The sequence below is a fragment of the Centruroides vittatus genome, unplaced genomic scaffold (assembly GCF_030686945.1).
Source record: "Centruroides vittatus isolate TY-2023 unplaced genomic scaffold, ASM3068694v2 contig_824, whole genome shotgun sequence".
Taxonomy (NCBI): Eukaryota; Metazoa; Arthropoda; class Arachnida; order Scorpiones; family Buthidae; genus Centruroides; species Centruroides vittatus.
In genome coordinates this window covers 335995-353435 of record NW_027122537.1, presented here as the reverse complement: position 1 = coordinate 353435, position 17441 = coordinate 335995, and the positions used below count along the sequence as shown (strand labels likewise).

The following is a 17441-nucleotide window of genomic DNA, read 5'->3' as shown; positions in this document are numbered from 1 at the left end:
TAATTACTTTTATCAGTTTAGTTTTACCATATATGTTGAAATATTTTTCAATTTAATATAGGTTCATGGAGTTGTCATTTATGCATTGAAGAATATGGAAAGAAGTGACCTTTACTACTATACAAAAATACCATTCCGTCGAGAGCCTTAAGTAATTCATTTGTCATTACTATTTCACTAAGGATAACTATTCATCTGTGACCGGCGGCATACCTAGAAATTCTCCTGGCCGCTAAAATGTCAATGTGTATTTGTGAATTCTGTTAGATCCAAGAAACGTTTTATATATTATTTTTGCTGCTTTGTGCAGAAAGTTTTAAACAGCACAAAAATAACAGTTTATATTTATGTGTAAGTCTGGTACTTACTAGTTTTAATATTTTATCCCAAAATATATGCTTTAATCATTTCCAAAAATGAACAACAAATTAATATTGTATTGCTATAATAAAATAGGCCAACTGAGCCATACATGATTAAAAATTGTTCAGGGTTCCTTTTAGAATAGCAGAAATTTTATAATGCTAAAAAATTAAAGAATACAATAAGAATTAAATACCTATGTATTTGTTATCCTGATTTATTTTTTATTTAATCTTCTACTTTAAAATATTGCTAATCAAATGATGAAAACAAATAAAATTAATTTTCATATATTTTTTTACTTAAAAGAACATTATTTTAATTATAATTTTTAAAATATTAACTTTTTATTTGTAAGTTAACTAAAATGCTTGATTTTCTTTGTAATATTGCAGAAATCAAGCAAAGTCGTTTCCTGTTTAATAAATAGAAAATGGCATTAAAATATTAAAAAATAGCCTTTTATTCTATTTTCCAATTAGCAGATATGATGTGTTTTAGAAGCTGTATCTGTTGATGATACAATATACCTAGTTATCATTACAGTTAACACTTCTAAAAAACATATTATATTTACTAATTGTGAAATGTACTTTATAATTGTTTTAGCATGTTACAAATTATATCTGCTATACATAAAAATTTGTCTATTTTATTAATAGAACATTATTGTCTCTTAATATTTTGAGCAATACATATATTAATATCGTCAGTTTGAATTCTCTTATCGGATTAAATATGATTTTATGAACATGTGATTAAAGTTATGTCATTTAGAGGAATGCTTGTCTAATGTTTCCTGAATTTCTTAGTAATGAAAATCAATGAAAGAAAGAAGAAAAGTTTCCATCATAAAAGCAAGAATATATAATTTTAAATTAGTAAATATACAATGCCATCTTTAGAGCAGTGTTTTCCAATTTATTTTTAGTTGTCACACAAACTATAGAATGCAAGATTTTGGTGGCACATTGTGAAAAACTGTTACTCTTTTTATTATCATTGCATCATTATTTTATTTTGTGGGTATAAAAAAAAATTTTTATTTCAGATCTTTTGGTACAAAATGTATTTTCTCAAATATGTACTGTACTTCATTCTTGCTCATTTTTTGTGTTAAAACATGCAGCACAATTGACAAAACTGAAACCCCAACAATAGGTTAAACTATCAAATACATTGATGAAAATTTTAAATATTCAGAAAATATAAAATTTCACTAAATTGAATTAAATTGTCTGATAAAATGTAAAGGTTAATATTGATTGTGACGATTTTATTACATTTATCCGAGTAATATAAAAATGACACAGAAAAGCAAAAAATGAATTAATAAAATATATATTAAAAAAAAAACAACAAATATTTTCATAAATGCACCAAAAAATTGTAATTTACATTTTCTGCTGAAATGAAAATTCTATCATTAGAAAAAATAAGATTCAGAAATTTATTATTATTATTTTAAGTTTCTTGCGATTCATTTATAAGTTCTTTCAAAGTACACCAATGTGCTAAGCACATTACTTGGGAAACACTGCTTTAGAGGATTCAAACAGATATATTTGAAACAAAATTTATTATAGTGTAGACATTCTTTATCTGGGAGAATATATGTTAATTTGGGAATAAAATATTAATTAATTAATATAATTCAAAGTAGGAATTATTGAATTGATGTTATAATATCATTTTTTCTCAAACACAGAATTAAATATATTGTCTGATAAGCGATATATTCGGCAATAGATCCATTATCCAAAAAAACTTAAAACTTAGATGCTATAACAGGTAAGAAAAAATGAGATGATTTGGGTAAATTTTATTTTTTGAAAATGTATAAAGATTTATTCGACTGAGAAACAAAAGCATTGCTGTGTGTTTTGATAGAATAAACTATTTAAAAAAGCAAATTTTATCATAAATATTTTAAAATTGCTGAGAAATATTTTGGTATGTTTCTACAGATCTAATTATACAAAACTGTAATAGATTATAATTTAAAACTATCAACTTGATGTTGAATTTTGAAAGTCAAAACATACCATTTTCTGTATCATAATTCTGTTTTTTAATCCATTATTAGAATTAATAAGTGTTAATGATATGAAAATTCAAAATACAAGTGTTGATAATATGGTTATCATTGGTGCCAAATCCAATAATGACAATCAAATCCATTGATTTGGTCATTGTGAGAATCGTTTTTGGATATAAAAAAATTTTTAAACAGTAAAAGATAAATTGAAATTATCAAGTTATATATAGATCTGGCATGCATATAGTAATTAGTATTTACAGTTGAAAATAGTCAACTACGTTAGTAGTTGCTCTAGTTTAGTACTGTGTACAGTATAACCATGTTGATACATTAATACCATGGCCCCCACATGGTAGTGACTGACTGGACCCTAGACAGGGGGCCCAGTATGAAGATGGTCAGCTTGTGTTTTTTGTTTTGCTTAGATTTTCTTGTGGAATATTGAGTTCAATTTAACTGGAGTATTTAATGCTTGACATAATAATAATAGCTTAGAATATTTATTAAACTAACTTCTAACTTAATATAACAATCATAAAAGTATAAAAATTACCTTTCTGAGTCACGAGGAAAGCTGAAAAAACTTATCAGAATTTTTCCGTTTACAATTATGGCAATTGACAGCCAAACAATATCTTTCGTGAGATTTTGCCAGAGGTCTTTCAGTAAACTGGCAAATTCACTGAAGACGTGGCAAAGAAACTCAGCTGGTCAGGAATGACTAAATAACCTAGCAATTTTGTGCATTGAAAATGATTTAGCTAAACAAATTTCAGTGATGTAATCAAAAAATTTTATTTGGCAAAAGCCAGAAAATTTACTGCGAAATTATTTAATCGCTAGTTTCTTGAGTTTTGTCTTGATGCGCTTTGTTTTTCAATTTCTGCCATTCTTTCCATTCTTGTGTTGGTTCCTATTTTGTTTTTGTTTTTATCGTGTTTGTCATTGTAAAATTTGTCAGTGTAATTCCTCTATTGTCTCTAATAAATCTAATTATGTTTTTGTAAATGTGTGCTTAATTTGTGAATGGAAATAATAATTTTTGTCATTTAGCTGCCTTATCATATCCCAAAGTGGCAGTGGGGGTGGTTAAGTCCCTCGTCTCACACCGCTAAGGAGGGGGTCTCACCAATGATCCTGGTCTGGAGGCCATGATTAATACTTAATTTCTGCAGCAGAGTGACTGCATCATAACTCAGTATAAGAAACTTAGGAATTCAAAATAGATCACTAAATTAAAATGCTACTCGAGAATAGCAATAATGGCTATAATTAAAGATTTGGTATTAAAAACAATTTTGAACTTATGAAATATGATACATCTTAAATGTATAATTCGACTGTTTAAGTCAAGAACTTTATTTATATTAAAAAATAAAACTTCTTTTTTTTTTTTTTTTTTTGAAGATTCAATTTCTTCAATTGAATCTTTGCATTATATCACAACTACTTGGCTAATATATTTATTTTTAATAAATATAATAGGAACTGAAGTTTAGAGGCAGTCTTCAATGCACAAGTTATCAAATTGCATTATATAACAAATTGTCATATTATAACATCTGACCATTACACTTATAATGTCCATATTTCCTGGCCAGATATCAGTTGTGGTAAAGGCATCAGCCTAATATTCTGAGGGATCCCGGTTCAAATTTCATCCTGGATCCATCAGAAAATGACCTTCACTATATTCAGGTTCATCATAAGTTCGGTCCTGGCCGAACTTATGATGAACCTGGAAACAGCTCCTCTTAGCTTATAAGATAGAGACCAAAAAAGTACATCAAAATGTTAATTGCAGACAATTTCATACATATCATTCAATGTTCACCAAAAAGTAATTTTTTAGAATCGTTATAATCCTATTTTCATTTTTTGTGGAGTATTTTGTATAGTGTAAACAAACCTCTAAAAGGTTACTTTTACTAGATACATATGTAACGTTTCGACAACAACATTATCAGACAGGAAATTTCCGTACAAAAAATATAGTCAGATTTTCAGCCTGTGACTATTTCCCGATGTTTGACCATTTATCTTTTGAAAGATTTATGTTTAATAGCATTGCTATTGGATGAAGACAATGAGAAAATAAACATCGCATTGTTATTGTATTCATAAAATGTTAAGGGAAAGGAAGATTCATGTAGAATACTGGTCCCTCTTCAGAGAACAGGTGGATGATGATGAAAAGTTTTTCTAGTAGTTTAGAATGTCTCATTATGATTTCAGTGTTCTATTGGAAAAAATATAAAATTTTCTTAAAAAGACACGACTTTTCGGAATTCATTACATCGGAGATTGCACACTGTGAACCAAAAGCATTCTGAATTTAATTCATACTGTTTGACCATCTCTGTTCATGTCTTGCGAAGAAAGTCGGAAGCTTCTTGTCTGAATATGTACTGTACATGTAAATGGAACTTTCTGTGTCTGAACATATAGTACAAATAGAACTTTAACTGCATTGGCCACCGCACAGTAGGACGGAGTTATCAAAGTTGATCAAGAATAAAAACGTAGAAATAGCCAATATACTTATTTTACCATAAAGGTTACATATTTGTGCACCAGGAGATGCAATGTTTAAAGGTCCTGACGCATTCTCTCACGCACACCAACTCACTTAACATTACATAAAAAACTCGGAGGGTCAAATTTGACACGATTCCAATACTTTTCCGTTTTATATATATTATGACCAAAGCCCGAAGTTTGGCCAGTTTCTGAATTGGCTGGTCGTTTCGCACATTGGCTGAGAGGTGTGGCCAAGGTCCGATGTACTTGAAATAAGCAGTGTATATGCTACTTTGGCCGGCCATTTTGCGAAGTGGCGGGAAATCCCTGGCCAAAATGCGATGTGCTGATGCAAGACTGTCCGGTAGGTGGCAAATCTTTCACTTACAGTGTGATGGGATGTGCATGTGCTAGCAAGGAAGGTGCCACGTGACAATATTCCGTGTCTGCTGCTTTTCGGAAAAAATCCTGCCTCTGACTTGTTATTATTCTGACATAGCAGTTTAATTGTGAATACTGTATTCCTTGTATTTCTATAATATTCTATATGAATGCTTTCACTTCAAAGGTTAAGTCATAGGGCACATATATGTGTTGTGGGAGTACGTGTGATGACAGATATTTCTGGAAGGAGCATACAGTAGTTATTCTGAGGTTATTATAATGATGACATTTGAATTCAAATAATTATAAAACAAGAAAAATGTTTACAAATTTTACTTTATTTAAACTTTCTAATCTATACAGTATCAGAAAAATAGCAATAAATTCTTTTTAAGTGAAAAGAAAATAATAATGTGATTATAACAAACAAATATTTTGTTTAATGGGAAATCTGTTAATTATTTGATGATAAATTATCTGTTTGAAGTTCATAATTAGGGCCTTTAAGACTTTTTATGACAGCTTTAAGACCCTGCTTCGCACTACACGTTAAAATTTTCCATATGTAATTCAAATGGAGACTCATTCTATTCCAAGAATTCGTTTTACTTTCAGAGGAAAAGTTCCATAAGTAAAACGGTATTTCAAAATTAGGCGTTTGACATTAGAACCACAGATAGAGAGTACTGTAGAAGTGTAATCTCGTTTTAGTGAGGATTGGCACTCCTCCTTCTTGAAAAGTTAAGGGAATAATCCTTAAAAAGAACTGAAGTGGTTATTTATTTTAAGTGTACTTGTATGGATGTGTATATTGTTACTACGTTCGTCCAGTTTGTTAGTGTGTTAAACAAACATTATTGTGTAGTATTTACGAAATGTCACGGAAACACAACTCCTGCGAGCGTTGAGCATCGCAGCAGCAAGGTTGAGATTTTATTCATTTAATAAAAATAAACACTTTTATTAATGACCATATTTCCACACATCTAAGAGCATGCTATTATGCATTTTATGTAACAAAATTGGCAGAGTACCTAAAAAACCAACAGTTTTTAAAAAACTTTTATAGTATCGAAAGAATTTTTTATTTTGGCTTTTTGATTTATTATTAGTTACAACAGAGTTATCGCCATATTGTTAATAATATATTTATATTTAATTTACATTTGACACAGAGCTCGAGGCGAGGTATGCTTTTATAAGAGAACCAGGACATATGTTTCAAAAACACAAAAAACAAGCAATTTTCACAAATAAGAGCATGCTCTTATTTGTGCAGAAATACAGCATTTCATTTTTTATGAATTAATTTTGTTCTTTAGGCCCAGAAATTTTAAATATAATCAAAATTATCATTCTGGTTTATTTTTTGCTATTTTATTGTTTATTTATTGTATTTTTTAATGTATTCATTACATATAATAAATATTAATCTTAATGACCAGTTTTTTAATAATTTTTCTGATGCAAGTTTTGTATGACTGTAAAATCAACAATACATAATTGTTCTCATTTATTGTCATGTCAAGATATTACACCCAGTTTTGTTCTTTACGTGATGCTTAAGTTCCTGAAATATCCATGTAAAATGAGATAGCGTCAATATGAAAAATGAAAGATAGGTTCCAGACCTTAAAAACAGTAATAATAATATGATAAATCAATCAATATAATATAACAGGTTACACAAAATATTTCATTTTTTTAATTATTGATAACAAATCAGAAGACTCAACTGTAACTTAAAATAAATTTTATTTTTTATTTGACTTTTCAATTAAACATCAAAAATACCTTTATCTTTTAATATGAAATAACTTACAAAAACACTGTTCCATATTGAAAGAAATACGAAGAAATGCAATCATACAATACAATCAACTTCAAGTTAAATTTTTTCTGCTTAAAGTGTAGGACAAAGTCAAAATGAAAAACGTTTAAACGTTGTTAAACGTGTTGCGACAATTACAATCACAGTAAAGAAAACAGCCAAATCTTAATCGACTGTCGGATGATCAAGTGATTAAAACACCAGCCTACGGCTCTGTGGAACCAGGATCAAATCCGGGTGGTCGAAAAACCGTAGGAATTTTTGAGAGATGATCTGTCCCAGATATGTCAGACCATCTCCCTTACTACTTGGCCATCCAAATTGTGGGCCTGGTCAAACCCATGATGGGAATAGTAAAAATTGGGTAACAAGCACCTCTGGGTCCACACAGCGGAAAGTCAAAAAACAAAAAAAAAAAAAAATATTTATATATAGTGTCCATACTCAAATTTTTGTTTTATTTTCCATGACTTTTCCTGACCATCACGTCTCTTACAGTATGGCACATTGACAAAATCAAACAGCATTTGACTTTGAGAAGCAAAACATGTGCATTAATTAATTATTTTTTCTAATTAACGGTTATATATTTTTTATAATTGCTGAATTATTAAAATTCTGTTATTAATCCACAATCATAAATCTATACAGCTTTAAAAAAAATGGAAAAAATCAATTATTTATTATTATTCATTAACAAATTCTATATAATCCATGTACAAAAGTATATATTTATTAAATTTATCTCTTAATAAATTTTCTGAACTTTATAAAATATTAATAAACCAGAAAAAAAATCAAAATTGTTTTGTTACACAATCAAAATTATTAAAATGAAAAATGATGAATATTACCATTTAAACTATTTTTCATTTTGTGTACTTTGTAAATTTTTGGAAAAATTTTGTGTAAGCTTGAGAGAAATTTTGGGTCCTAAAAATATTCTGCACTCTTTTTCATAAGTTGTATTGCACCACATTACAGTCAAGCATATTGTCAGCAAAAAATCAACAATGCAGCCAAGGAAGCAAATTCCCTGACATTCCAGGACTTTTCCTGAATAATAATGAAAATCCTTGATTTTCCCTGACTTTCCAGGTGTGTAGGAAACCTGTATACAGGGGGTGCAAAAGTAGGTATACAGGTGAGAATCTGAGAAATACAAATGTTTGTTCATTATTATTTTTATCATCTTTTACTAGTTTGTATTCCTTATTTGTAATTTAATTTGTACATAAAAATAAATGTTTTTTTCTTCCTATTTTCTCCCTGTATGTTTTTCCCCATAACAACAACTGTATACCTACTTTTGCACACACCCCTGTATATATATGAATGATGTAGTACCGGTATATACGTATTTTTATTTTCCTGACTATTATATATAACAGGGAAAGTATGCAATTAGCAAAAAAAATGATCTCCCCAAGGATTTTTACATTTTGATCTCAAGGAACCTTAAAAAGTTGAGAAATGTAGAAAAAATTTTTTTCCTTTACATATTGATGTTTGGATTTGTGTGGAGCATGATTTTGTTCATCTAATTTGAAGCTTTTATCAAAAATCTCTAAAATATTGCAAGGAGGTTTGTGTATTAGGGGAGTTGATGTTTTTAAATTTTGGTGGTGGGGAGATGGAGAGTGGTCTCAAATAGGGTCAGACTTAGATTTTATTCCTTATTAGCATTTACAAAATTTTTATAAAATGCATCTCTACCCTCAAAATTAAGCATTTTGCCATTTTATAATAATTAATAATATAAAAAGTTTTTTAAAATAAAAACTCATAACAGCCACACACAATTTTAGCTCTGGTTGCTGGAATTTTTAAACAACAATTTTCTAGAAAACAAAGTATATTCAATTTTAATTCTAAGAAAAAATATTCAACAATTTTTAAAAGGCAGATTTATTGAAATATATTAAATCAAAGTAAGCAATTACTTATTGTGACATCGTCACAATGCCAGGCTGCAATTTTTTAAAAAATCACACAACTTTTGACCCATACTGGAAGTTTGTATAGTCCTCTGGCCCTTAAGATTTCTGCATCCAGTTTTGATTTTTACCTAACTTCATTCTCAAGATTAAGGAAGGACGACGATGGAAGTCTATAAGTCTGCAATTAGAAAATTACAGCCCAGCAACTCATGTTAAAAGAAACATTAAACTTTTCTCCCACCGTGTTAAATTAAAATTGTATAAAAACAGAATTGGGCGTTCTGTACATTAAATGAGTAATCATTAAAGCTTCGGTATTGATAAGAAAATTGAACTGATAATCATATACTATTTATTATATTAATTCTGAAAATGCTTAAGGTATTTTTATACTAATACATATAAGAAATCAGAGTGTTTTCTTCAGGTATTAAATGCAGCTATTTCAACTTCTGTATAAATATATCTTAAGGAAACCTCCGTTTCTAATAATATGACATTACAAACTTTGAATGGATATTAAACTATAGTGAAACCTCGTTTATCCGAATCAAATGGAATAGAACCCGATCAGGATTAGTGAAAATCTGGATAAACCAAAATTAATGGAATATTGAAATAAAAATCTAAAATTTCATACTAAAAATATTTTTTAATCATTGAAAATAAATTTACATGCTTTCGTGACTTGAAAACAATAGGAATATTAGCATTATACTTTATAAATAGGAACATTAAAATTACTCAGTACATGCAATATAAACAAAATGTACTTTTATCCTTTGATTTTTAATCCTTGAGATTGTTACCTACAATAAGTACTGTGCATAACAATCTCACAAGGTTGTAAATAAAGTTTCAATTATCTCCAACATCGCAAAAATAATTTTTCCACAAAATGGGTAACTTTTAAAAATACATGCTATTCAAATTCTGAATAGACTGGATTTAACTGTACTTTTAATTTTCTTGTTAACTCACTCATGCAAATACCAATATATCAAATTAAAATATCCAATATATAAGATTAAAATTTATGAACATTTCTGTATTGATAATTTTTCTAATGCTCACAATCTCTTTGACTATGTATTTTAAAAAAATCATGGAAATTTGTATTGTCATTTTTTTCAATCTCAGAGATTTCTAAAATTTATATAAAAATATTTTATATACAGACAGTCCACAACTTTCAAATATAATGCCCTCCTTAAACCGTGTACAAAAGTTAAATGTCTGAAAGTCAAACAATAGAGATGCAGGTTACAATAGGAGTTCCATCAAGGCCAGCTGGAGATTTTGCTGGTGCCTCCAGCTGGCCTTGTTTTGGGATCCCACATCCCAAAATATTTGCAAAAAAATTATTTTATCGAAAAAACATTTAATTTTATTAAAACATAATTTACAAACATTAAATACATATAGTTAGATATTTCACAAAGAATCACAGAAAACAAACTGCAATTCTTTGACCAAGCCCCTCTGAATGCAGTCCTTGGTCTGAGGCCCAAAAAAACCAAGAAGTTCCCGAATTCCATTTCCAGAGAAATTATAAAATTTACTACGGGAGAGAGACTTTACTTTTTTTAGAATGAATATGTTATACAACAAAGAACATTAAGTACAGGGTAAAACATTACAACCATAGATTAAACAGAGAAAAACATTGAATAAAACAGAGTAAAAATTAATTTCCACAAATAATTTTATTAAAATCAAAACTAGCAGAATACACCACCATACAAAGGTTGAAAATTGTTTATTGAATGAAAATATATGAAATTGCTTTTTGTATAAAAATGTAATTTGAAGTAAAAAAAGCAATTTAGCAATTTACCAAAGTGTTATGTACAAAAGAGTGAGTTGTATGAAAATCAAGGTCTGCCTGTATTACTATTTCATCAGTGGAAACTACTTTTTCAAATAAATAAGTTTCTTCCTAAATGATGAAAAAACTCAGAAGAATTCTAAAGTAGGGTTTAGATTTTAAAAACCAGAATATATCAATTGGGAATCTCTATTTAAATTTGAATAAATAGGAGAGAGAGAAATAAAATTTTCAGAGAAATTTAGTTATCTAGATGTTTTGTTAAGCACAAAAAGAAACAAGAAATAATATATGGAAAGGAAGAAAAGCAATAAGAACACAAAACCCAATTCTTTGTGGAGTAAAAAAGTTAACAAAAAAAACAAAATAAAAATATACCACATTCTAGTGAAATGAATAGCACTTTTAAGTCATAAAAGTGCTATTCATAATATGATGATTGAGAAAATTTTAAAGCTCCTTCTTGCAATGGAAATGAACTTTTAGAGATGAAGCTGTAGTTTCATCTCTAAAAGCTCAATTATAACATAAAGGGCTGAAGAGTTTCTCAATTAAAAAATGGATGGGTATAGGGAGACAAGAGAGAAATATCTTCTTCAGTATAGATACAGTAGAGCTTAAATGATATGAGCATATACAAAGAATGAAAAATGATAGATGCTCTAAACACTTTTTAAATATATGCCTGTAGAGAGCAAGAGGACATAAGAGAAGCTAGATTGAGGAGGACAACAGAGAGACAATTGAAGATGAAGATTGGTTAGACAAGAAAAAGTGACTGTTAGAAATCAGAATATGAATCCATGTCATATGACCCCAAATAAAGTAATTTCATATAATTTTTCAGTTAAAATATTAATAAAAAGATTTAAAGAAGTATGCAATTCAAGATGGATATTGATAATGAGAATAGTAATATTGTGCTTCTGATCCTGGAGTCAGATAACTTATTTCAATAAAATTTTTCAAACTTAAATTAATTTAATTCTGCTGAAGCTGTGTTAAATTACATATTTAACATCATAATAAAGTTATGTGCAAATTTGTTTCAATCCATACTTTATTATTATTCATATAAATTATTTTCAAGTAAATACAATTTAAAAAGTATACTTAAAACTGGCAAAAAAATATTCAAAATGTTTCAAAATTATAAAACATTCTAATTTTCAAATGGCGTAATTGTTAAAGACAGTATGTAAATATCATTTAAAAACCTAATTGTAAAACTAAATGTGTATCTGTCAATGTATAAATTTTCAAAAGAAATTTTTCAGTGAGTTATCCTTTCAATTTTATTTTTGCTGTTAAAAAAAATTGTTTTTGATCTTTTGCAATTATTGTCATCTATATATAACTAAGTTAACTCATTAATAATGAAAAAGTTTTGAATCTGATAAAAAAACAAATCAAAATTAAGATACAAATTACATCTAAAGGATATATAAATATAAAAATTATTAAAATCATTATATTGTTTTTTAAAATCATTTTTATTTTTTAATCCAAATAATTTGTGATAGATGCTAAAAAAAAAATTATATAATTTGTGAACTAATTAAACTAATAAAATTACTTTACATACACGTTAAGGCATATATTTATTCTACTTAATTTTTCAAACTTTTTGTCCAGTTTCTGATTTCTCTCAACAAATACACTATATAGCAAAATATTACAATATTAAAAGCTATAAAAACATTTTCCCATGACTGATCATTAAAAAATATCATTTACCCCCCGTATTCACAAACACGAGTTAGAGTTATAGCTAGGATTAAATCTCAAGTTATTGGTAAATTGGTATTCACCAATAACTTGAGATTTAATCCTAGCTATAACTCTAACTCGTGTTGGTGAATACGGGGGTAAATGTACTGTACTGTACCTTTAACTGGTTATTTTTAATTAAAATGTAAAGCAAAACTTATACATTTCAATAAGTATAATATAAATTTATGTGTATATAGTGTGATTTCTATTTAAGAGTATTCAATATATGAGAATTTCATACAGACGTGTATTCTGTAATGAAATTAGTTGTAGAGTAATATCAGTTATTTCTTAATTAATTTATTTTGATAAATTTCATCAATATTTTTGAAAAACATAAATGTAATTTTTAGTAATATATCATTTTTATCTAATAAGATGACAGTAATACAATGTTTATTGTGGGAAAAAAAATACATATTTGCTTTTTTTATGCAAAAATAACTAAGCTTGTTGCTTCTAAATAATGAAAAAAATTGTTTAAAAATTTGAGACACATCAAATAGGCAAATTAGAATCAAATTTATTATAACTTATCATAATGCAACACATTATAAATGCTATTTCTTTAACAACTTATCAATATGTAAATAATATAGAATGGGTAATATAATCCTGCAATTATAAAATGCTTTAAATTTCATTATTTTATAACTTTTTAAAAATGTTAAATAGATCATATTTATAGCATTAGTACATCATCTCATAACAGATACAAGATTTGGTTTGGCTATTCTCAATTAAAATATAAAGCAAAACTTATAAGTAAAACTGATTAATACATTAAACAATATTTCAATAACTATAACATAAATTTATTACATATATATACAGTGTGATTCCTATTTAAGAGTATCAATATATTAGAATTTGAAACAGATCCATTTTCTTTTATTTGTCTTTTCCCATTTATGAGTTAAAATACAATTAAACCCTGTTTATATGTTTCTCAGCTGTACATTTTTCACAATTATATATTCAGAAATTTTTTTCCACAAGACTCCATTATAAAAACATTTCAATTACATTTTTTTCATTATATGTAAAAAATTAACTACATCCTTTTACAATCAGCAAAGTCTACTTTAATCATCCTTAGCAAATATTTTCAACCTACTTTAAGGGCATTTTCAGACTGTTAGGAAAAATTAGATCATCATTTAAAAGCATAATCTTTTCTTTTTCATTCATACAATTTTGCACTTATATGTCATATTTTTTGGTATGCTATAGCATTTTTCTCTCACTTATCCATTAGCACTTTAAAATGAAAAATTTTAAAGCAATTGTTAAAAAAAAAGTGATCACATATTAACTTTATTTTAAGGCTAATCCATAGTGACAGCAAATTATTATTAAATGAAAAAAGCAGAGCAAATACTACATAACATTATTCTAATTGCTTTTTGTCTGTTGTCTTACTTCCTATGTTTTGTGCTAGTGCACTTTTCCTAAAGACAGACTTATCATACTGAATTATCCATGGAACAGAATGACCTTGAAAAACAATTTTTTTTCTATGTATTTATTTTTCTATACGTATTTCAGACATAACAAGTCTTAATACATAGATCCTTTTTTAGAATTTTAGGCATACGCATATATATTATTAATTTTATAATAAAATCTCAATATACATACACATACATGACAAAAATCCACCAAATGAGTACATTTTAACCTGGACACACAAACTTTGAAAGAAAATCTGTACTATTTAATACAAAATCCTGGAAATTGATAAAACCATATTGCAGCATGATTTTACACTATTGGAAATTTACAAGCTAAATCTCACTTACACATCTGCATTTTCTTTGTCTTTGGATGTGCTTCCTTCTGGCTTACAAATATGTGTTAGTTTGTTTATTTTTTCTCTCCCTATCAGTTAGGAAGCACTCCCAAGATTCATATATTTGTAATTTCATTTATTCCATTTATTATTTTCATTTATTCCATTATTATTATTTACTTTTATAATTTAGAAATTATTAAAGTAAATAATAAAAAAAGTGTCCCTTGTGCTTTTCATAGCGAAGAAAATCAGTGATCCACCATAGACAAAGATGCAGAAGTCTCTGTCACTAAATAAAAGATTAAAGATTTTGCAAAAAACTGAAAACAACCTAAATGAAAATCATGCTGCACCATATTTTTCTGATGACTACATTCATTCTGAAAGCAATTCAAAAATAGTTTCAATTGTACATTTACCTCAGTTCACTTCAAAAACATAAACAGTGTTTGACTGTATTCAATACAATTGCTGAATGATAATTACTAAAACAAAATATTCTAATCATGAGTGTAACAAGACTAAAATTCCCACATTCTCCTATTAGATGACTCTTAGGATCCAGTCTCCATTTTGTTTCATTCATGTTGTGTCTTTGTTTGCTATGGATAATGCTATTTATTCTAACATGATTGTGTGGTTTAGTGAACTCTTTTCATCATTCTTTCTATCAATGATTACAATTTCATTAATTAAAAAACAATTTTGCACCACACTTATTAACAATTTTTTTCTGTTTACTTACTGTTTTAACTAACTTTTGTTTTCTTACCATTACATAAAAAGATGCCTGATAACATATATTTGCTTCTCTCATTTCTTGTATTAATTCCTTTTATACAGGTATCTCTTGCTTAATGCGAAATTTGATTAACGCATGAAACTAATTGCAGCAATCCCTTTATATACACAGCAAAATTTCTAATTAACACAGCTTTACCAGCTGTCTTTACTTAACATAGATACTTAACATAGATGATTAACACGATTTTGATATATATGGTAACATTGATGGATTAATTAACTGTGTTAATCAAGGGATACCTGTATTGATGAAAAATCTAATCAACACTTTCTTTTATTTCATTTGGGTAAACTGACATTTTGTATAACTTTAACTTTATTTGGGGAATAAGATTAGGATGACTGGGTTATCCTGAAATGGAGGAAAAATTTTTACCATAAGAAAAAAGCAGAAAATCCTGTTCTTATTTAAAAGATTTTAATTTACAATAGGTTTTCAGAACACAAAATATGCTCATAAATCAGAGTCACGCTGTATATATATATATATATAATAATAATACTATCTATACATAAATATATATTCTATATTTATTCTTATTTAATTTCATGGTTTTTTTAAACAAGAAAAAATTTTTAAAAAATATTAACAAATACATAACCCTTAAATTTAATTATTCTGAAATAAAGATGTCTTATAAACTTTAATAAAATTAATAAAGCTTTTAGATATACAGTAGAGCATCGATTATCCATAATAATTCGGGACTAGGGTTGTTAGTATAACTGATCATTTACAAAAAAATGTATTAAACACAAAACTGTACTATATATATTTTGTATTATACGTCTTACAATATATATCTTACATAAAGTAGTGCATTAAAGTAATCCTACACTTTAGGTCGGCAGGGAGGGGGAAAGTGCTGCAGCACCACAGTACTAGCAGAAATTTGAATTTGCCGGCTGGAACACTTTTGGTTAACCAATGTTTCAGATGATCGGTGTTCGGATAATTGATGCTCTACTGTATAATGAAGTGGGTATATTTTAAGTTATCTGATTTATCAGTTATGCTTTAGCTTTCTTGAAATATCAACTGCTTATAATTAAGAATTTCTCTCTCATAGATTGTTAAATTTTTTATTACATAGCTTGTTATGTTCTATATAAATAAAAATATTTAAAAAGAAAAAAATTTAAAAAAAAACAGAATAAAATTAAACCTTCAGAGTATTTTTACTGATTAAAAGAAAAATATAGAAAAGAAGTGAAAAAACAGTATTGACTAATTATCCATAAACAAAACTGAGTATATTCTAATACACTATATGCAGAGTGATCATAATTAAAAAGTAGGTATTCAGAATTCTTTATACAAAGAACTAATAAACAAATCTCAACCAAATTTGATACATGTACTTTCCTGAATATGCAGTTTCAATTTTCAAAAAAACAAATTTTGCTTCAAAATTCAGCAGCTATGGTGAAATTTGGCACTGCTATTCCCTTAATCTGCATATTATGTATGTTTTCTAACAAATTTTGGATATAAAAGGTGTCACAAGACATCATTCCAGCAGTGCAGCAGAGAAAATGTCTTAAAAGAAAATCTTTAAGAAAATATTATTTTAACACTAGTAGCTCTAAATCTCTCTTCACCTTATTGTCCAAAATAATAATTGGAAATCTTTCCCATTCAACTGCTATGTGCAATGAACAAATATGATCCATACCATCAACTTGAATTTTGCAGTAGTGTGAGTAATAATATTGCAGTAGTTTGCAGTAGTGTGATAATATTCTGCAAAAATGTGATATAAGAGTTATAACCAGATTTTATTGTTTTGTTCTATGAAACTATTTGTAAATTTAACATTACTGCCAACAAATACATCTCTCTCTAAAATTAGTTTATGGATAAAATACATACCTTGTAGAAGAATATGCAATTAATCAAAGGTATAAAAGTGGAGCAATTTGTCTTCCAAAGGACTGATTGAACTTTTTTGTTGATATGACTATCAAGTGTTATTTAACTTAACAAAGCAGAGATCATCATATCTCCAATCAACAATTTCTTCTTCCTGGATGATTACTACTTATAACAAGATAGTAGCCATCCCATTATCCTTGTCCACATAAGAAATTTGCTTATTTTTCTTGAACATTGTTAAAACAAATAACAAATTCCACTCTGATATCCTGATTTAATATTATTA

The 17441-nt window shown here is 27.5% G+C and overlaps 1 protein-coding gene across 3 annotated transcripts in view; it reads left to right on the top strand.

Moving 5' to 3' along the window:
• d4 overlaps window positions 1-1145 on the top strand; it is a 46517-nt gene extending 45372 nt beyond the window's left edge. For all 3 annotated transcript variants that reach the window (XM_067278871.1, XM_067278872.1, XM_067278870.1), the window contains exon 9: window positions 62-1145. In XM_067278871.1, coding sequence (XP_067134972.1) covers window positions 62-108 — 47 coding nt within the window. In that variant the 3' untranslated portion in view covers window positions 109-1145. The remainder of the gene's footprint in view (window positions 1-61) is intronic.
• The last annotated feature ends 16296 nt before the right edge of the window (window positions 1146-17441 follow it).